Here is a 23,361-nt window from a genome sequence, read left to right on the forward strand (position 1 = left end):
GCAACAGAAAAATACAGTCATTGAGTTACTGTCAACTCAAGACCCCCATTAATCATGTTACAACCCCAAATCAAAACATACGTAAATTTAAGACCAAAATGACTGAGGTAAGCCCTTTGGAATTAATTTGTATAATTCTTGTCTATACGTCATCAGGTGCACATACGTATTTATAGACAAACAAATTGTGTAATTGAGGAAAATAATAACTAATCATTCATATGTACGATATGCTATTATGTAAGGCCTTTAGTAAAACCCGTCTTTATTATGAGCTCTTAAAAAGACTTTGGTGTAGACCTTAGTTATCGGATCCGCAAGCATATCATGAATGTAATGTATTCGATACAAATAATTAGTTTCCTCTTTTTGTTCATAAACGAACAATAATTTTGTATCGAAGTTTAATGCAGCACCTCTCGAACTGTTACTGTTCGAGGAAATAAGGTAGCTGACTTTTCACAGTAAGTCTTCAATATAATATTTATATGGAGTTAATAAGTTTATGAGTCTACTGATAAAATTTCAACAACATTTAGTGACAACTGCGTTGTTAATTAACAACATATTATGTCATTATAATTTAGGTTGTTGTTAACAGTTTCTTATGACTCCTCCATAAGATAAATTTGTCTGCAAACATAAGGATTACCCCAAATTGACTTTTAGGTTCTTGTGAATATTACAAAATCAAGGTAAGAATAATCAACCTCTTCTTTATAGTCTTTCTCGTTTCTTAAAGATATCGTAAGATGCTTCACAATAATCTAGAGTGGTTTAATGTTCATCAATGTGAGCAATATTTAAACGAGTATAGACTTGAACCTTCGTAAGGCTTCTAATTAACGAAGCATAAGGAAGTAATATTTTTTATCATTTTATCTTCCAAAGGAGAGCTATATTGTTTGTTACACATGTAAGAGCCCGCTTTAGAGTAAATCTTATGGGACGAAACTAATGTCCCGTTGAGTCTATCTCGGTATATTTTGATATCTCTCGCGTAAGTAATATCTCCGAGATTCATTATATCAAAATATGTGTGAGAAATTATTTGACTTGTGCAACATATACTTATCCAAAAAGTGCTATCTATATAAGGACAAGTTTACATTAGTTGCTCCCACTCATCTTGAGGTAGGTACATAAATCCACTTAATTCTTGATGAAAAAATGCATTAAGATTTCATCACATTTTTGATGTTTGCCTTAAACCCATACATGGAATTAATTGACTTACAAGGTAAGTGTTCTTGGCCTTCATTTTAGAACTTTCAGGTTGTTTTATGAACATGTAAGTCTTTGTTTAAGGAAAGTTGTTTTAATGTTCATATAATGTAGCTCTAAATGATTATAAGCCACTAGAACAACAATGATTCTCAAAGAAACATTTTGTAAGAAAGGTAATGCATTCAGATTTTGTTTAGTGATGAACACCCTTAGGTAATTCAACCAAATCCTAAACGTTAAAATCAAATTTGCTAATAACAATTCTTATTCCATTTAGAAAATTGATTGATGCTAATGGCTTAATTAGATGAAGTAGGACCAATAAACTTTCCAATATCCATTTCAACTTAAGTCAAGGAGGATACATAATCATCAAAGTTAAACCTAGATGACCTCCGTAGTTGATTATTGGGTTGTATTATGAGTTTCAGTTTTATGGATTAACTCTTGATTAAGTTGCTATCACTTTCAAGATTCATGGATTAACTCTTGATTAAGTTGCTATCACTTTCAAGATTCTAAGTGTGTAAGAGTTGGTGCAGTATAGTGTGGAAGAGGTGTAATCGGAGTAAAATTTAATAGGTCTCTTCCCCCCGCCTCTTGCACTTCTGGCAAGTCCTGATAAGGACTTTTACTGCTTCCACTGACTTAGAAATCTTTAACAATTTAGCATGCTTATGGTCAACATTAAAAGACCAATAAATTCTAATAAAGAAACAAATGTTGTAGTTTCTCTGTTTGAGGATTACAATTTTGGCAAGAAATCTGAGTGTGCCCACGTTTAAGCAACAATGAAACTTTTGTTAGAGTAGCAGTATATTCTTAAAGAGAAAAGTTGTGAAGGAGCAATGTCTTGTACAAGAGGTGCAAATTGAGGTAATAACAAGTTTTCACTCCCCCACCTCTTGCAACTCTCGCAAATTAAGATTAAGACACTTAATACTCCCACTAACCTTTTAGATCTGTAGGAATGCTACAAGATAAGTTTCAATGATGTATGTGCTGTGGGAACATGTCATATATGTTAGACTTGATTTCCTTAATGTCCATATGTTATAAAAAATTTTGGGGACATATTTAGAAGGAATCATAGTATATATGAATTAATTTCTTTAATACCTTAATTCATATAAGACAATACAAGTAAATATTATGATAAATAAATTATGTCTGAATATTCCATTTTGGGATAAGTTCCAATAAAATATAACTTCTAATGGAACTTAATTTATTCCCTTAGCCATTTAAATATTAAGGCTTATAACACATGCTCATAAGTCACTAAGAATGAGATTTGATAATATTTCATCCTTCATTAACCTAGTCATGATTTCTGTCACACCCCGAATTCCACGTGTCACCGGTGGGCCCGGTAGGGGAGTATCGTGACGTGGTTGGCAACATCATAGTCAAACAACACAATATATAAATGCACAGCGGAAGCAAAAGATAAATATATTACAATCCGAATATAAAGTAATATCAAGTATTACAACGGAAAGTAATGGATCCACAGGCGGATCCTAAAATATAAACATTGTTCAACAGACTTTAGACGCCTAGAACTTGCAAGATTCCTTATTAACGTCCTGAGCAGCTTCCAGCCTATTACGTACTTATACCTGTCACTTAGACTTTTGAAAATACGTCAGTTTTCACTGGTAAATACACTCAACTGACTCATTTAAAAATGTCGATGAAAATTGGTTTAGGTGTGCAAGGCACGAAAATATGTTGACACTTTGACTAAAATGCACAGAGGCAAAATTAATCTTTTATACTTGGGACAAACTATATTTCATGTTATCAATTTTACATAACTTGCTCTACATACGGGGCCCGGTTCTATGTCGGTTCATGATTAACCGACACACCACTATTCCCTTATTGGGTATAATTAATTAATAAGCATATTGCATCTGTCAGGTGTATGCCTACACCCCGTGCTTAGGTCGTGACCATTGCAATTAATGAGTCAAGGATATCCAGGACACGGTCGCATTAACCCCCAATGTTTCAGTCAAGCAATACGAATTAAAACAGGTTATTTGGATTTCTCGACTCATTGGTCTTTGAATCCCATACCTGACCATGCGGTATTTATATTACCGTATCCCAAGCCCGTAATAGGGAAAATAAGTTAAGAGTATTTACCTGAGCTGGTTCTGTCTTAAATAGCAAGAATTATAATAACTCAGTCGTATTCACTTAAGTAAGCGTAGGTACAATTTACCAGAAGGCTCTAGTCTGGAATGATGGTATAAATAACCAATTAGAATGTTAACGAGTCTTTAATTAAGCCCCAGCTTAGACTGGTTAATTATATGGTTCAAACGCACGATTAGGCGAAGACCGGAATAGAATGTGATTTAGACCCAACAAGTTCGGAGACTTGCTTAATATGGGTATTTCATACACATTCTGGATTTTGAGATAAAACCGATAAGGTTTGACCCGTTTCGGCTAATTTATGCAAACTAGTTACATAAACCGAGCCGAACGCGTAATAAGCGTAATGGGTGGACGTAAGAGCCATATACAGGTTTCCTAAGTTAATATGCTTCAAATATGTTGTGACATCAGTAAGATATCATTTATTATGCCCGAAATGAATTTAAACACAAACTATGCCCCGTAGGGGTAGTTTGGTCATTTATAAGGTTATAAAAGGGCTTAAGTATTAACCTGAGTTACAGGTCTGATATAATCAGCAAAAATACTCAATTTACTAAGTTATAACATTAGGGTAAAGTATATATGTGAAAACTTATCAATTATAACCAATTTATGCATCGTAGGGGCATTTTGGTAATTTCACATAAGTCGTAAAGCTCAAAACGGAGGTCTGAGTTTAACAACCTTTGCTTAGTGTTAAAATATTATAATTGGCCTCAAATATCAGTAGGTATCAACCCTTGTATGTTTAAAATACTTATAGTACATACTATTCGTTAAAAACGCTTAAAAAGGCGATTAAAGCCATTTCCGGGTTTGACACTTAAATCTGATATTTTTATATTTCCAGAAGGCTTAAAATAATTTATTTAACATGTGTGATCAGTAGCAAAAGGCTTGGAGTCGTTTTGATATGTAAAACTCATTTTATGGCCCGTAAGGGCAAAATCGACCAGTACCGGATTAAGCCTACGACTATGAGTTATGCTCAGCCTAAAATTAATTAAAAATCTTTAAAATTCCCAAAATAATATATTACATCAGCGGGTAAGAGATTTGATATCAAAAAGTATGTTTAAGTAGGTTATACGCTAATTACGCCATTTTATTAACATAAAGCATTCATTTTGCGATAACGAGCATAACTCTTAATCTACAATTCAAACTGATGTCAAACTTTGCGTACACGTTTATATATCAGTAATTAAAGTTTCTACTCTTTTACATTTCCAAAAATCACGTTTTAAGGCAATAAGGGCATAATGGTCAACATATGAGCAATTAACGGAAACGCGTAAACGAGTGGGTCAATCAATGAACCAACCACAGAGGGTTATGTTAACATGTAGCCTGGTCCTAAGGAAGCTCTAAGGCATTTCCAAATCATACTAAAGCGGGTCAGAACTGAAGTCAAGGCAAAAGTCAAAGCTTTGCGACTTTCGGTTCCGAATCGGTTCAAAACAGAAAGTTGTCGAATCAAACAAGCTTAGACAAGTTCTTATGCTTATTATCAAGTTATATGAATGATAAGATAGGTTACACGCCTTTTACATCGTTAGTTATGCATTAAATGAAAGATTACATTTCTGTTGACTTTTTCTAATCATCTTTGACTCGACAAATGACCTAGTTAGAGTGGGAATCAGGGGGACCCTTTTTAAGGGTTTAAAGCCCACATAATTACCAACTTATAACTACCTTTGATTTGGCTAAACACTGAATCAATAGTGATTTATCTTAAAGTCAACTGTTAATTACGACAGTTTGACTTTTAAGCTAAAACTAAGCTAAAACTTAATTAGAGAAGGATTAGCAAGCTTACCAAGGTCCTATGCACGAAATGTGATCACTTGAGAGGAGGTTTGAGCTCCAGAATTGATCAGATTGCAAGAATGAAGTGTGAGGAAACTTGGTTGCAACCTTGGTCCTTATATAGTGGTTTTAATCACCATAAGAACTTGACACACAAGTCTACAAGTGCCCACAAATCATCAACAAGTGTCACTAAGTGTTTAGGGGTTGATTAGGGGTCTCTTGGAAGTGTTTAAGGGCGCACATGACGTTTACATGGGCTGAAAAGCCAACAAAACGAGTTTCTGCATCTGGGCATGGCTTACGGACCGTAAGGGTCCAGCCATACGGTCCGTAAGGACCTGGTCTGCACATGGGAACTTTCATTAGTTGACAGCTTTGGCCCCTGCACCTCCAAATACCATTTCCGACACATCCAAGGCCCGTTAAACCATTTTTAAGGCTCTAAAATGAGGCCTAAGCATAGGGAACATGAAACATGCTCAAAAATATGCCGGATGTTGGTTCGTTTGGTCGTATGGTTGCGTCGTTCGGTTAATTACGACGAAACACGGACGAACGCGAAAAACGAACCAAATGACGCGACAAATGGAATTTTTTCAAGCCAAACACTAAAATAAAATATTTTAGTGCTTACATAAATTTTTGGGTGTCCGGGGATATTCAGGATGTAAGATATGCGCGTAAACGCAAACTTGTGCGTTTTTTGACACTTTTAGTCCCTGCATGACTTAAAAGTTTATTTTTGCGCACCAAACACCTCTAAGCCTTTATCTAAGCTATATAAAGGATAAATAGGGTATGTTTAACTCATGGTCATATTCCGGAAGGTCCGATAACATACGAATTGGTATACTTTAGCAGTTTGACGCTTTGGGTCCTTCTAATGCGCAAACTTGCGTAACTCATCATATAATAGCATTGAAGCCTTATTTAATTCATATTAGGCATTCTTGAAAGTATTATTAAATATCAGAATGCTTCGGGCTCGATAAAAGGTCATTCAGAGGTGTAATTAAACATATTGACACTTTTAGTCCCTTATACTTGCAAAGTTGCGCGTAACTTCACTTTTGGGCACAAAAGCCTTGGGTGGCCAATGATTGGCAATCCCGAGAGTATAATCAAATATCATGAGGCTCTCGGTTTGTTAAGAGGTCACTCAGAGGTAAGAATTAACATGTTGACGCTTTTAACCCTTGTCTGCGCAAACTTTCAATTAATTACACAAACGGCTACACTTGATTAACAAATGGCTCATTTGTGAATATAAAACCGTAAGAGGTTATTTAGACACTTATTTTAGGTATGTTAATACTTCCAGTTCTTTCATAATTAATGTTTTTTTCGATTTCGCGAAAAATTAGTCCCTTATATTCAAGGTTTGACTTTACTAGAGTTTATTACACGTGTCAATACTTCGTTAAACGTGATTTTACGAGGTGTTACAATTTCTCATGAAATTTGGTCTTAATGGATGGAATTTGTAAGTCTCATTTTTCTTTTGTTAAATTTTCATTTTCATGATAACAAAGGTTGTGAAAAATGTAGCATCATCAAGTTCTATCTTATAAGGTTTCTATCCAGATTGAGATAACAAATAATATGAGAGTTTAAGGTAAAAGTGACTTTGTTTTAACCATGTAAACCTCACAACTGTCATAATGCAGCTTTTATATTGATACTAAATTCTGAATAATCTACAGAATATATAAGGTATCATTAAGCCCAATTATAAAACAGTTTATGGTTCTTATAGTCTTAACATAAAATTTTGCCACTAACTCTCATATTAATTATTTGTTGATTTCTGGTAAGGAAACACATAGAACTAGAATCAACCGGTCATATGTTGGTTAAAATATTACCAGCAGACTTAAATATCATAAATATCTTACTACTTATCTTAGCCAGCTATTTCATTGAATTATGGATAGTCTCGATGCTCATGCCTAGTTTAATGGCATAAACCTGCTGTGAGACTTTCCTTTGAAGAAACTTATAGCTGGAAGTAGTAGTTTTACACTATCTCTGAATCTTAAAAGTATCCTCCTTTCAGGTTTAGTGGCGGTGAGATGAACATCATCTAATTTTCCAGTTTCATGCATTCCTTTTCCTGTATATATGCTGCTAATCAACACACTCATTTTCCTTTGGTACTCTTGAGTGTTATAGTTGATTCTTAAGAAAACTTATGGTATTAATGGAAAAGTTATATGTAATGCACCGGAAAAGTGTAATGATTTCCATGTGTAAACCTTTAAATTATGGGTCATGGTATTGTACACTATGATGTATTCACATATGCCACAAACTTTATAGTAAGAATCTAGAGTAATGCATGTGGCTTAGGAGTTATTTTGATTCTTCCAAAAAAAAAAAAAAACAAATTAGTCTTAGGAAATTTAGAATCTAGAATAGCTCCCATGATAGCAATAATGAAATGAGTTCTTGATTATCATAAGAGATATAATGGCTGACTTATCCCACTAGTCATGCTCTAGTTTTCTTCTGTAATACTTTTTATCAGAAAAGAGCAGTAGGATTATCATATCTTAAGAAATAATCAACAATTCAACAAGAGCAAATTTTGTAGAAACTCTTTAGTAAGCAAAACATTTTAGGTTTTGAAATTAGAGTGGATGAAATAGATGAGATACAAACCTAAGAAGAAGCTTGGAGTGATTTACATTATGAGGTAATCAAGTAAGGCATACACAAATTATTATATTGAAGATATAGTCTACTATAACACCAAAATAACAGACTAATTTAAGATTCTACCTGAATTTTGGCTTCGCTTTGGCTTTGACCAAAATTCAGAGAACGTACATAAATAATAAATTGTCTTGATGTTCTATAATAAATCTGGCTTCGCTTTGGCTTTGACCAAAATTTATGCATTATGAACATACATCATAAACTGACTTATTGTTCTACATGAAATTTGGCTTCGCTTTGGCTTTGACCAAATTTCATGTATTATGAACATAAATAAATAAAACCAACTTAATGTTCTGCCTGAATTTTGGCTTCGCTTTGGCTTTGACCAAAATTCACGCATTATGAACGATAAAAAAATAATAAACCTCGGCTTAATGTTCTACCTAAATTTTGGCTTCGCTTTGGCTTTGACCAAAATTCAGCATTATGAACGATATAAATAATAGACCGTCTTTAGTGTTCTACATGAACTCTGGCTTCGCTTTGGCTTTGACCAAAATTCATATATTATGAACACACATAAATATAGACTGTCTCAATGTTCTACATGAACTCTGGCTTGGCTTTGGCGTTGACCAAAATTCATGTATCATGATGAACATACATACACAATAAGGTAAAGCACATAAATATAACATAACACCTTTGGGCAAGAAATGCTATATTATGTAAATTAGGCTAGGAATTCACTTTGTGTATAATCAAATGAATAGCCGAAAGTTTCATTGTTCAACAATACACATAATTAAATAAAATGGCTAACTTAAACTTCAATATTAAATAATATCTTGTTGATTCAGTCATCCAATCTTGCATTGAAGTTGCCATAAAATTTACATACGTAAATTAGTCATTAGTCATTCACAAGTTAGGACCATACTAAAATTAGGCTATGTACAAATAAGGGCCAAATGCAAAATTAGAATCTCACATGAAAGTTAGATACAGTGGTGTGCGAAACATTCAAGCACAAAAAAAAAATCAGTTGAACTCATGTGATTGCAGTCTTTAATTTCTATCATTAATTCACTAATTGCAATCTCGTTCATGAAAACTTTGTAATACATTAATTCATGAATACATAATCAAATTTGTAACTGACTGCAAAATCATGTATTATAAATTCATCCATTAATCATCATAATAAATTCTAAATAGCATTCACAAATTGTATTAAATACAACTCTAAAATATTCATGAATACATAATCAAATTTGTAACTGATGGAACCTATACTTGAATACATAATCAAATTTGTAACTGATGGAACCTATACTTGAAATAAAATATTAATGAATGGATAAATTGATAGAAAGAATTCAGCAAACTAGATTTTTCCATCAAAGTTTACCAAACATAATATTAAAATAATTTCTTATGAGCAAGACTTTAAATTGTAAGTACAATTTATGGAAAAACTTGGATAAATATCACCGCAAACAAAAATTAATTTACGATGATGTCAAAATCATTTGCTAAAAAACAATTTGAATTGATTATCATATTAAAATGTTTTCAGTTGATTTTTTTTACGACTAAGGAACTCAACTCCATCATCAATAGCGAATCATCAATATTGTATTTCATGATCGAATTTGATATAATCAACATTGCTCTGATACCACATGTTGATTATATCTTTAAACATGGGTCAAAATATAGAACCTAATCATGTTTATTCAATCATAACGTAAATATAGATACCAAGTTAGAGACACTTACTTGTGGGAGTGGTCATCTTTGAAGACGAAGATAAGGCCATGATTACCGTTATGGTGCCTTGGGTTGATGGATCACCTTAGAGAGAATTTTTACTATTGGTGTTCTACTCTAGAGTTTTGATCACCACTTGTTATCAATATATAAAGATCAATGAATAATGGTCATGAATGGTGATCCGTTATAAAACTCTATGTTTTCTCTATTAATGGTACCTAAAGGGAAATCATAATTACCCCTTAATACTAATCAATAATTACAATTACTACCATCAAGTAATTGTCGGGGACTAGTTATGTCATATTGGTAATGTTACCAAATGATCCCTAAGGCCACATCAACGGGTTATTTCTAACATGAACAACCCTTGACAAGCAACATAAGTATATTCGGTATTCATATATCGAAATTAACAAACTCTAGTTTCGTCTTTCTCAATTTTTCTAACAATCAATGGAGAATTTTTATACCAACAGGCAATTATAAACATAAATCACCTAAGTCTAGTGTACATTTAACAAGAAAGCAAAACCGTTGGGTAAAACAAAAACAAGAATATTCAATGAACACGAGTTAAAGTATAACTATATGTTATTTCAAATAAATGATTTCACATGTATAATTAAAATCATAAGTCCATGAAGGCATTGGTCGTTAGCTAGCTCCTAGCTTGATGACACAACAAGGAGGCATCTATTCGTTGATTTGGCATCATTTCCATTCCTCCACTTGCATTCACCTTTTCATTTTGCTACAAGGTAAACATCAAATGAGGCAATATTCACATACATTTATAGTCTAAAGAAAGACAAGAAATAGAGGAATAAATTATTGGAAATAACTTTCAACAATCTTATCGTACAAAACGTACGAATTGAGTGGAAAAGTAAAAAAACGTGGTGATATTTTCGTAATAATTTTACTCGTATGGTAATTATCAAAATTATTCTACAAATGATCTTGTATGGTAATTTTGATCTTGTAGGGTAATTTTTTAAAATGATCTTGCAGGGTAATTACGATTAAAATAATTACGAAAATGTCACCATGTTTTTTTCCCTTTTCCATATCATTCGTACGTTTTGTACGATCAGATATTTTGTACGACATCTCTACTCTAATAAAGTAATATACCAATTTGATTAAAATACATTTAGCCAAATTAACTATTTTGAACAACCTAATTATCAATATAGTCTTTTGACCTAAATAATTTATTTATAACCACTTAACTTGCATATTTTTAAGAAACATGAGGTTATTAAAAATATGACTAATAAAAACATGAAATGTGACTAAATTGTATGAATTTATCTCTTTCAAAAGATAACTACCATATAAAAATTACATATTTTTATATTATGTAATTTTATCTTTTAAAAGTATTGGCTTTTCAAAAGTCAATATCCCATAATCTATGTTATTTTCTAAAGATAAAATTGTATAATTTGGACAAGTATCCATTTTGACGAAACTACAATTAAATCTCTATAGTGAAGTTAATATAAAAGTTGACTATGTGAACCATGAAGCAATGAGTTTAGATGTGAAGAACCTTGGTGAGAGAGAAAGTGACATCATGAGTCATAAGAGAGGATAGAAGCTCATCTGTTGACTGTTGCCATTGTTGAAGGCTCTCTTGGTTGCAACCTTGAAACCCTTCAATGTTTTGTGGCTCCACATTCATAGTTGATTTTGGCAATGGGTCAAATATGGCATTTGACAATTGGTTCCTGAACAAAAAAAAAACATGTGTATGATTAAATTATGGGACATGATCTAATGTCACAAATAATGTTATGAAAATTAGAGGATTGAGTAACACACAAACAAACCGATTTTTATGACCAAAACCGGGTCATGACACTTTCTTTAATATTGCCAATCAAAACTATAAATATTTCAAACACATAAGATCCTATTGATACTACAACATACCCTTGGAGAACAGGTAGGACAGTTCAAAAAGGCCGTGGCTTGAGGCTCGCTCGAAAAAGTTCGAAAAAAGCTTGGTTCGAAGTCAGCTCAGTTTTAAATGAGTTGGCTCGGCTCGGTTTGTGAACGAGCCAAGCCCGAGCCCGAGCCCGAGCCAAGGTAGGTTCGATTTGTGGCTCGCTTGTTAGTTGGCTCGTATACATTCTAATATATTTCAAAAATGTTGTTTAATTAGTAATATGGTTATTTTTTATCGAAAGAAATAGATTGTTAAGCTATACTCTTAATTAGTAATATTGATTTAAAAAAAATATATATTAAGGTAAGTAACACAAAATCTTTTCTTGTTCGTTTTATTTATAGTTTACCCAAAATTACTATTCTATTAGCCTAAATAATATTTATTTATTGTTTTTTTTTTTTTGTTTTATGTATATCATTTTAAAAAATACAAAAATATAAACTTTTTTTTTAAACAAACGAGTCGGCTCGAGCTTTTGAGGAGCCGAGCCTAAACCCAACTTTCCAACTCGTTAAGAAAATTGAGCCGGCTCAGCTCGATTTGATTTTTAATCAAGTCGAACCTGAGCCCACCCTGGTTCGATTTGGCTCGGCTCGTTTACAGCACTAAGAACAAGACTCCAAATAGATTCTATAACTAAGACTATCCACATCAAGGATGTTTGTAGATGACATGGAGGGTGTTCATTCCTATGTGGAGGGCATTTGTGAGAGAGATAGATTAGTGGGTGTTGTAGAGGATGACATGGAGGGTGTTCATTCTTCACAATTCTTGGGGAAGAATGGTGAAGAATGGGCTAATGGTGGGTCCTTTCTTTTTTTTATAAGGTTGTTTGTGGGAAGGATATATATGTTATTGTTGTGGGTAAAAAATGTTTGTGGGAAGAATAAGTGAAAAGCTGATGTGGCATGCTGATTAGGCTGTTTGTAGAAAGGATAGCCTTTCACTGATGCGGATAGTCTAAAAAACCCATACCTAATATAAGTCAAAGAACGAGTCCATAGTATACTAATTAAACGAACCTCGTTGCTTCAAATGTGTTCTCTGGCGAACACGGGGCAAACATTGTTGGGTGGTTTTGTTCATTGATTCGATTTGTATCATAACACACGTTTTCTGGCCAACAACTGATATCATTGTCCTTTGATGAACTTTCTCCCTGTTGCATTTCCGTCATAAGAAACTAGTAAATTGCGACGCGCGTTGCCGCGGTGTTCCATAAAAATGTTACGTCAAAACATAAACCAACTGAAAACATACATGAAAATAAGTATGAAAACGTATTACATTTGACCCGACTCATTTCCGGAAAAAATTAGGTAGAAACGTACGTCAACTTTTCGTACATAAAAATAAACACGTAAAACTCGATTACAAAGTTTTTAGAAAATTAAAGCGTTGTAAGTGTAAATGCTGAAATTTAAGAAATAAACAGTAAACATATACAAAAGACAAAAAAAAAATAACAAATAAAACATAAAAAACCCTCAAATATTTACAATATTTGGTAATTAACAATGGATGCAAATGTCAATTATAAGAATATTGGGTGTTACCTGCAATGCTCTTGGATGGTATGCAGGGGTTTGGTTACTCAACATATATTCCTACAACAGATATAAGAAATACAAATGAACCTCATATTGTATGCTAATTATATGAATTCTATAAACTATTTAAAAAAATATAATATATATATATATATATATATATATATGTTAAGAGCGAGCCTAGTTAATCGATTACCTTACGTTGTGTAACCCGATCCAACGTTTTATAAAGTAACTTCTCGTATGATTCATAGTCGTAAAGCGATGTAAAAGTTGTTGGATCCGGATCAAACATCCTACGATATGATTGGATCATAAACAGAAGAAGATGCATGCAGTTAGTAACATGTTGTGGAATCTCTATCACACAGTGGTGTAACCAGAACGTCTTTGTCAGAGGGTCATCATAAGACTCTCTTATCTACGAGTTACAACTAGAGGGTGTAAAACATGCTTTTTTCCTAGAAAAATCTCAGATTGTATATATAAAAATTTTACAAATTTCTATGTTCGGGGGTCAGCGGACCCTCTTGACCCCTCTCTGGTTCCACCCCTGCTATCACATCCCAAACACATGCAAGTGTTTTACATAGATGAATATAAACAAGTTGTGATTACAACCTTAATTGTTCCTTGGCCATATGAAGTTGTTGTTGTAAGGTGCTAATCTCTTGATGAATTTCCTAATATTAAGACAAATTTAAGTTGGTTAAAGACAATGAGTTTATATATATATGATCTTGGTATAATAATTCTGATATAGATGAAATGTATGTTGGTACCTCAGATTGCATGTGGATTGCTCTGGGACTGATTCAAGACACTAAAGTAATTAGCAAATGGTTTAGATATAAGAATCTTTCAAAAACATGTTGTAATTGCTAATTCTTGTTAGAGTTAAGATCCCGTACAAATAGGCTTATCGTACAAAACATACAAATGACGTGGAACAGTAAAAAAACACGGAGGCATTCTCGTAATTATTTTACTCGTAGGGTAACTATCAAAATTACCTTATAAAATCAAAATTACCCTATAAGATATTTTATAGAGTAATTATGATACACTACAAAATTACCTTACATGATCAAATTATCATACAAGATCATTTGTAGAGTAATTATGATACTCTACAAAATTACCCTACAAGATCAAAATTACCCTACAAGATCATTTGTAGAGTAATTTTGATAATTACCCTACGAGTAAAATAATTACGAAAATGTCACCACGTATTTTTTTACTTTTTCACGCTATTCGTACGTTTTGTACGATAAGCGTAGTTGTATTTGATCTTTCATCATTGTTGTTAATGGTTAAACGGGTATATTATAACTAAAACAATGTTGTAATTTCACATAAAACTAATTTAAAAAAAAGTTGCATTTGTGAAGAGAGGACAAACCAAGGAACGTGGATGGCTAAATCATTTTCACTCCTGATCTTGCTTAGGAGGCTGTTTAAATACTGCAATATTTATCATATCAAAACATCCCACATATAAAAAAGAGTAATTGTTTGTCTAACATAAATATCTTATTATATAATCTATTTATTTGATCATCTTTTGTTTTAGATCTTAATTGTGTTGTTTATCATACTCAAGATATTAGATATAGTGACCAAATATGTGTAGTTGCACATTACTTCATGTCACATAAAAGGACAATGTTTTATCGTTTTTACAAAGCCGTAAGGTTCTAAATAAGTCCTAACTCTATGTTACATCATAGCATTATATCCTTTTTTCTAGATGAAACAAGTGTCTCGTAGGTATTGTACGGTTGTATCGGATTATATCTTCTGTCACGAAGTTAATTCGCATCATATCACTAATTTTCTTGAAGCTTAACGTTACGATTGATGCATCATTTTTATTTCGTTTTGAACAGCAAACTATCTTGCAGGATTTGAACACTCCACCTCTTGGACAGTGGGTGTCTCCCCACCACACCATGTTATCCCTTAAACTTATAGTTAAAACTACGTCGTTTTACGTTCTACATACATAAGCAAGTTTGTGTTTGATTACATCAACCTAACTAGCTTATATATAAACTATATAAATTCAATGCCAAAAAGGAGGAACACAAACAAATAATTACTTGCAAGTTATACATTTGCATGGATGAGTTAATTAAAAACTCACCTCTCTATGTTGAATCACACTGCAACCAAAGAAACAAAAGTTTTATCATCACACTATGAATTTAGAGAGATAGTAAAGAAATCTATATATATATATATATATATATATATATACACACACACATGGTATATAAATACCTTCCTCTTTCGGAATCGGAAAGATTTACAAATCTATTGAGTACGTCTTCGGTTCTGTAAAACAAAAGAAAATGTGTACATATGTGGTATTCTAACGTATGCATGTTCTTTTTTAACGTTCAAAAACACGAATAAGGGTTAGGCTAAATGCACCTCCTTTTGCAGGAGAAATGGTTGAGGCGACCGGATGGAGAAAACATGATAAGGGCGATATCAATATCGCATAAAACGGAAAGCTCATAAGCTTTCTTAATGAGTCCATTTCTACGTTTGCAAAAGGTGACCAATCTGCTTGTGTTGTTCTCAATTCTTTTCATGGGAAGCTTATTCCGACCCATTTCTAATTATATGCATGCATGCATACACCTATCTTTTTCTATTTCAAGAAAGATATAACAATAGAAAGTATTGGTTTTCTAAAAACAGAAATTAGTTTGCATTTGGTGTCATAAAACTCTAGTTTTAGAAACATGAAAAAGAAGAAGATGATGATGATGATGATGTCAAACCTGCAATGGAGGAGAGAGAAATGGGATGAACAAAATGTGGCCATAATATTGGTGGAGGGGAAGAGGTCATGGTTCTCATATTGTTCGGATACGTGTAGATTTGATCTTGGGAAAACAATATATATATTTATTTTATTAGTTTTCATATTTTTTTTGTTTTGTTTAATTATTTGGTAAACTAGTTTTTTACTATTGCCGCGTTGCGGCGAACGTTTTTTTTGTTGTTTAGTCCGTGTTTACATGTGTTTTGAAATCACTATGAGCGCGTTGCGTACGGAAACTGCTGAATAAAAAGGAAATATAGAAAAAAAACACTAAAAGATAAACAAAACAAAATCAACCAAAAAAGTTGTATGGTAATAATGTTGTTCGTATGAAACCTGTGGTAAGAGATGAGCAAATGATATTGGGTACCGGTACCGAATTCCCGAACCGAAAGATCTTAAGTACCAATTCGGTACGACTTTTGGCGTTCCCGGTTCCGGTGCGCTACCGTTTTTTACCTTCATATACCGATATCGTAACTGGTATTTTCGGTACCAGTACCGATTCGGTATTGGTTGGCACCGAGCTCATCCCTACCCCTGAAACTAAAAAAAGAAATCATTAAAAGTTGAAGAAAATCAACAAAAAAGTTGCATGATACCTTTGTTGTTCGTACGACACCCGTGATCAGGGATGAGCAAATGGTACCAGGTAGCAGTACCGAATTTCTCGAACTAAAAGATTTTTAAAATCAATTCGATACCGACTTTTGGTGTTTTCTGTAATAGGCTGGTGTCGGTTTTTATCTTTATGTACCGATAACCGTACTGGTATTTTCGATACCAATACCGGTTGACACAAGCTTATCTAACTTAAAAAGTAAAGAAGATAACAAAAATTATTAAAAAAAACTATATATATATTATTATAACTTTCAAAACACTGTTTCTCGAACTAAAAGATTTTTAAAATCAATTCGATACCAACTTTTGGTGTTTTCTGTAATAGGCTGGTGTCGTTTTTATCTTTATGTACCGATAACCGTACTGGTATTTTCGATACCAATACCGGTTGACACAAGCTTATCTAACTTAAAAAGTAAAGAAGATAACAAAAATTATTAAAAAAAACTATATATATTATTATAACTTTCAAAACACTGTTCAAAGCATTTGTTTTTTAATATATGGAGAATTGGATATTAAAATTTTTATACCATAACAATCCGCCGATATTAGTTCATCCAGTAAATTTGACCGATAACATTTCTAACTTTCGGTCTTTACTCTAATGAATAAGTAACTTCCTTTCATTTTTTTTTCGTTTCAAAATAATTACAACCAATGTTTCTGACCATGATCGGAACGCTCGGTCGGATCGGAACCGGAGGTTGGGCCGGTTCGGATCATGGTATCGGATCGGAATTACATTGAACTGGAGGTTGAATCGGCGACCCGAGGGTTGAACCGGGAAACCGGTTTTTAGAAGGGTTGAGCCGGGTTTTTTTTTATATATTATCTCATATCTCTCCTATTATATTTTATAATATGTTCGACATCTCCTGGTTTTTACGTCTGGTCCGGTCAGACCAGTGAACCGGTAAGGAGACCGGTTCGACGTCCGGTCCGGTTCTGAAATCATTGTTTACAACATTATGATTCTGATTAGAATAAAAAACCAATCAATTGCTCGTTAAGGGCATACACACTTATTTCTCTGTTAGGATTTTTCTTGACAATGAAAGTGAAAATTACAGATGTCATTGATCAAACTAATATAGTTGATTATTATCTAAATTTCCTATTGTTTATAGCAACTTAAAAACTTATATATTGCACGAACCTAACTAAAAACTATATACGCATGTAATATTTACAATACTGGTAACGCGCTATGGTGGTTAACGTCTAGGGATGGCTACGAAATCAAGGTGATTTGGATTATACGTGTTCACATCATCGACTCTTCAAACACTTCATACGGGATTTTACTTCTTTTGATCACATCTATATGGATATATATGTAGTATCCACCCATTCTTACATAACCTGGTTTATCTTTTTCTACAATTGTTTTTGGAGGAAAAAGACTCATGGTTCAAATAAACCGATATACCCCAATGACTTCTCACACATATATAATTATATTTCCATGTCACTTCCAATAGTTTACACATGAGAAATTGATAAAAGAAAACTATAAAACAATTGTGAGCCTTATTACATAGTTATTATTTATCATAACAAATCCCCATTTTCTCCCGAAAATAAATTTGAAAAAAAAATACAAATATATTATATATTGCAATGTTATTAAAAAAAAATTACCCATTTTCCCAACAAAATAATATGGGAAAAAAAAGTAAAAAATTTAAAGTAAAGTTTATGTGTTGATGCCGTAAAGTTAATAATAATGGAAAAAAGAAATCAAACGCTTCGAGCCAACATTTCTTGAAACTCGATGATGGATTGTTCTCTTTGAAGCTTCATGTCTTCTCGAACCTTCGAAATAAAATCCGCCGCTCTCTCATCAACCCCTCGGATGTCACGTGTGTATAACCGGTCTATGTTTTTGTTTCTATTCTCTTCTTTCTTTCTCTCACGTAGCAACGAATTATGTTTCACATGATTCGTCGCTGCACTTTTTTCCTGAGTGATACCATTAGTACTAGTTGTGCTAGTGGAACCAACGTCAGGTTCCTTATATTTGCTAGAAAATGGTTCCCTGGATGGTTGACCCGACTTTTGAACATAGCGTTGGTTGATGAATATGACCGGAGAACCCTCTTGAAGGAGGTGGAAATAGTGGCTTGTGGTAGGGCGTTGTCTCGTTGGACGAAAACGTAATCTCTGACGTGATGAAAGAAGAAAAGTGGTGACTTTTTTTATAGCCTTGCGCACTTTGATTATCTGTAATTTTGATCGAAAGATCTCTGTGAAGCTCCTACACGCTTTCTGAACGTGTATGAGCTTCTTTATGGATTTCAACTTGAAGGACATGAAACGATTGAAGAGAGATGGGATGGTTTCCACAACTTTGGGTATGGATAGATGAACTCAAATGCATTTTTAAATAGATTGGGTGGTTTATAAACAAAATAATTATTAATATGTACATCATGTACTAAAACTTGTACGCTTGTACCAAATTATTTAAATCTGGAATGCACATGCTTTGTTCTTTCCTTGCTGTGATATACGTTGTTTGGTTGGTATGTCACTATATTGTAAGTTGGATGCTTATTGCCACGAGTATTGGGCTAAATAACGATAATGCCATTGGTTATAACATGATTTATTTCACAAATAAAATATTTATTATAAAATTAGGTTAGAACCCCGTGTATTACACGGGTTGAATAAATGTAATTTTATATATTAAATAATAAAAAAGTTATATCTTTATGAACCTTTTATATTGTACAGGTTAAATAATTGTAATTTTATATATCAAATAATAAAAAGTTATATCTTTAAAAACCATATGTATTACATAGATTAAATAAATGTAATTTTGTATACTAAATACTAAAAACGTCGTATCTTTAAAATACTCGTGTATAATCTGGTTGAATAGATCTACCAAATAATAAAAACTTACAATCTTAAAAACCCCGTATATTACACGTGTCGAATAGATCTAAAAAAAATTATATCTTTAAAAATCATGTGTATTACACAGATTAAATAAATGTAATTTTGTATATTAAATACTAAAAACGTCGTATCTTTAAAAAACTTGTGTATAGTCGGGTTGAAAAATCTACCAAATAATAAAAAAATTTATATCCTAAATAAATGTAATTTTGCATATTAAATACTAAAAACGTCGTATCTTTAAAAAACCGTGTATTGTCGGGTTGAAAAATCTACCAAATAATAAAAAAATTATATCCTTAAAAACCCCGCGTTTTACACGAGTTGAATAAATATAATTTTGTATACCAAATAATAAAAAAAAAGTTATATTTTTAATAAATTAGGATAACATTTAGTATTAATTTATTATTTATATATTTAATATAAGATAAATAGATAAGAGAGGTATTTGTTTTAAAATTATATTAAATTAACAATTTAGATTTAAGGATAATATTTTATTAAAGTCTGATAAGATTTAATATTAATTTATTATTTATTTAGTTAATATAAGATAAATATAGATTTGATGATATCTTTAATGAATCACACGTTTCCACAAGTTGGTTTCTTTAGATTAGATAAACAAATGAGTAAATTACGTTTTTGGCCCCTGTGGTTATATCACTTTTACTATATTAGCCCAAAATAAGAATTTTTAACATATCTGCCCCCATGGTCTCTATGACTAACTATTTTAGCCCCTAGTCTAACCATTTTAGCCCTCATGGTCTCTATAACTAATCATTTTGGCCCCCATGATCTCTAGACTTAGGGGCCAAAATGGTTAGTTATAGAAACCATGGGGCATATATGTTAAAATTTCTTATTTTGGGCTAATATAGTAAAAGTCATATGACCACAAGGGCCAAAAACATAATTTACTCTAAACAAATTATCATATCAGTTATTTTTTAAATGGATAATTATGTATAAGCATCTTTAATTAATTTGACTTATCATTTTGTATATCAGAAGATAACTTTACAACTGTTATAACAAATTTTATTTTACATAGATAGAAACGATGACTTAGTGACTTATCATTTTGTAAATCAGAAGATAACTTTACAATTTTTATTTTGTATAGAGAGAAACGATGACTTTTCATATAAGATTTAATATTATTTATTTAGTTAATATTTAGTATTATTAATAATTTTAATCAATTAAATGAGAGAATGACAAGTGTCCCTTTATTGGTTTCTTTTATTATATAGTATAGATATTTGATGTAATCTAAATATTAATAACATTAATTAAACACACTTGGCACTTGGCAGTTAGCACCGGGGTTGATTAGTGGTGTAAACGAGTTGAACCAAGTATCAAATTGCATAAACTCGGGCTCGGGCCGTTAACAATTTTCTAAACTCTAGCTCGGTTCAAATATTATTTAATAAATACTCAATATTTTGTTTATATGACATAGATAATAGAGACGTTTAGGCCTGCGAACCTAAACCAATTTAGGGTCTAACTCATTTAAACTTGACTCGTTTCAAACATTTAACGAGTCGTACTTCTTTAGCTCACAAGAAACTCAATTCATGTACACATAACACATGTGGTGGTGTTGTTGCTATGAAAACTCATTTATTACAAGGAATACTACATAATAATAACTTAAATATCATATTATCCGTACAATTAATAGACTTTAAATGATTAATAATGATAAAATATTACTATTTTATAATGAGGGCAAAAAAGTAATTATAATATCATATATGGTCAAATTTGCTCATAATAAAGCTATTGCTTTTGGTAAAAGTATTGTATTTGTAGGGCATGCTAGAGTGGAACAACCCAAACCAGGGCCAAAGTTTTGGTGACAAAAGGAAGTGGAATCTTACCAAATGGCAAATGAGCCCTTTCTTCCTTCCAAAGCAAACAAAAGTTGTCTATTTTAATTTGGTCTTAAGGGTTGATACACAAAAAAAAAAAAAAAAAACATATTTTTAGGATAAATAAATCAATTGATTTTTTTTTTTTTTTGACAGAGTGTATAGGGTCGTGCACAACAATTTCTCGACGGCAAGAAACCAAAGTTCTATTTTCGGTAGAATTGGATTTGCTATTCAAAAGGGGTTGCGGCGTAGCTTATTGTTCGTTTACCTGTCATTCTTATGTAATTTTCTATCGTGATATAAAAAATTATTGATCTTGTCTCAAAAAAATCAATTGGGATCTTAAAAACAAAATGTCACCCCCAACGGACATGAAATGTAACTCCGGGGTTACCATGTTTCAACGGGGTAACATAAAAACGCATTAAAATGAAACGGGTGAAATACGTGGGACCCGGGTTTAGTATAGAAGCAAAAGCTATAAAAAATAGCATTATAATAGAAAAATGGGCAAGATATAAACATCACCAGGTTAAATGTCACATACGGGTAATATAAAAACTTGTAGAAAAAGGAAACCGGGACATTAATAATTTATGTGGGAGAGAGGTTAATTGGTCAAGTATAGAACTCACACTCATACAAACTACAAAGTTTAATTGTCAAACAATAGTGTAGAAATTAAAGTATTGGATTTGGGTCCAAACGGCTCAAAATTATGATAACTGTGAGATTTCTCCGTGCTTCGTGGCGGAAGTTCGATATGTATTGATTTGGTTCGTTAGGGTATCGGCAGTCGCTATAACAACCAAGAGAGAAAACCCAGACAAGCTAAAGTTGTGATATGCCCAAAATGATTCGGCGCGTCTTTTTCATTGATAGAAAATCATAAAAATGAATGTCATTGCCGGTTCTGATAATCCCGATACCGGTATTGTGTTATTCAATCAGAGTCAGTTTGGTTTCTCAAGGTACCAACTCCGTAACCTACCTCGCTTTTGAAGAAAAGTTATATCAAAAAGGTAGAATTAAAAAGTAAAAATATATTATATATAACCCAACTGATTTAAAAAATTATAACGATATAATCGAAAGCTAGCGGAATAAGAGTTCATGTTCATAAGCTAAGACCATAGGCTCCTTGTAAAAAAGGAGGTCAAAAGGTTGGATCAGGACTCAGAAGTATGCAAAGGTCTAAGAAGGCATGTTCAAAGCAGGGGCGGAACTAGCATGTCATCAGGGATAGCCCCCGTTACCCCTTAACGCTCCGACACTAGTGTAAATTTTGAAAAAATTTAATGTTTTGTCGATTTTGTTACCCCTTTTATATGAAACGTTGCCCCTATAAGGATTTTCTAGATCCGACATTGGTTTAAAATTTAAGCTTAGAAGCACTTGCACGTCTCTGAAAATGTGTAACAAGAAGTTATTAAAACAACCATTTTAATTAACTTTATACTAAGGGGACCCGGGGCGGTCTCCCTATTTACGTGATACTATAACGGAATCTTGCTATAACGCGTTAATCCCGGCCGCCGCTCTCCTTTCAACGCGTTAAACTTCCACGCGTTAATCATTTTCGTGATGGTGACAACGCGTCAGTGGCGGATCTAGAAAATCCGCCAAGCCGTAACGTTTATAAAAAAGCCGTAACGAAATCGTAAAAACGTCAAATTTTTCCAAAATTTACACGAATTTTACACTACCGCCGGAACGCCAAGCCGTAGCGGAGGTTGCCCCTTCTTATATGCTAGGTCCACCCCTGCAACGCGTTATGGTTTATTTTTGTGAGTGGAATTGTTGGTTGGGGGGAAATTGTTGGGTGTGGTGATGAGTGATGACCACCCCCACTAAAAATGGTTGTGAGTGATGGAAAAATGGTCAATGACATGGCGAAACTTGATTGGTGCTTGTGAGTGATAAATTCTA

At 32.7% G+C, this 23,361-nt stretch overlaps 2 protein-coding genes across 2 annotated transcripts; both read right to left on the bottom strand.

Annotated features, from left to right (window-relative positions):
* Positions 1 to 11,197: 11,197 nt before the first annotated feature.
* On the bottom strand, positions 11,198 to 15,826 carry LOC110928357 (agamous-like MADS-box protein AGL104). The gene is made up of 10 exons (XM_022171395.2): positions 15,604 to 15,826; positions 15,451 to 15,504; positions 15,314 to 15,332; positions 14,570 to 14,631; positions 13,947 to 13,974; positions 13,786 to 13,847; positions 13,361 to 13,460; positions 13,171 to 13,221; positions 12,637 to 12,773; positions 11,198 to 11,390 (listed from the first exon to the last, which is right to left on the bottom strand). The coding sequence occupies exons 1-10, from the start codon at positions 15,786 to 15,788 to the stop codon at positions 11,198 to 11,200; spliced, it is 891 nt and encodes a 296-aa protein (XP_022027087.2). The 5' UTR covers positions 15,789 to 15,826.
* A 2,214-nt stretch (positions 15,827 to 18,040) lies between these two features.
* On the bottom strand, positions 18,041 to 19,036 carry LOC110930878 (pathogen-associated molecular patterns-induced protein A70). Its single transcript, XM_022174268.2, has one exon. The coding sequence runs from the start codon at positions 18,941 to 18,943 to the stop codon at positions 18,371 to 18,373; it is 573 nt and encodes a 190-aa protein (XP_022029960.1). The 5' UTR covers positions 18,944 to 19,036; the 3' UTR covers positions 18,041 to 18,370.
* Positions 19,037 to 23,361: the final 4,325 nt, after the last annotated feature.

Source organism: Helianthus annuus, chromosome 3 (assembly GCF_002127325.2).
Source record: "Helianthus annuus cultivar XRQ/B chromosome 3, HanXRQr2.0-SUNRISE, whole genome shotgun sequence".
Taxonomy (NCBI): Eukaryota; Viridiplantae; Streptophyta; class Magnoliopsida; order Asterales; family Asteraceae; genus Helianthus; species Helianthus annuus.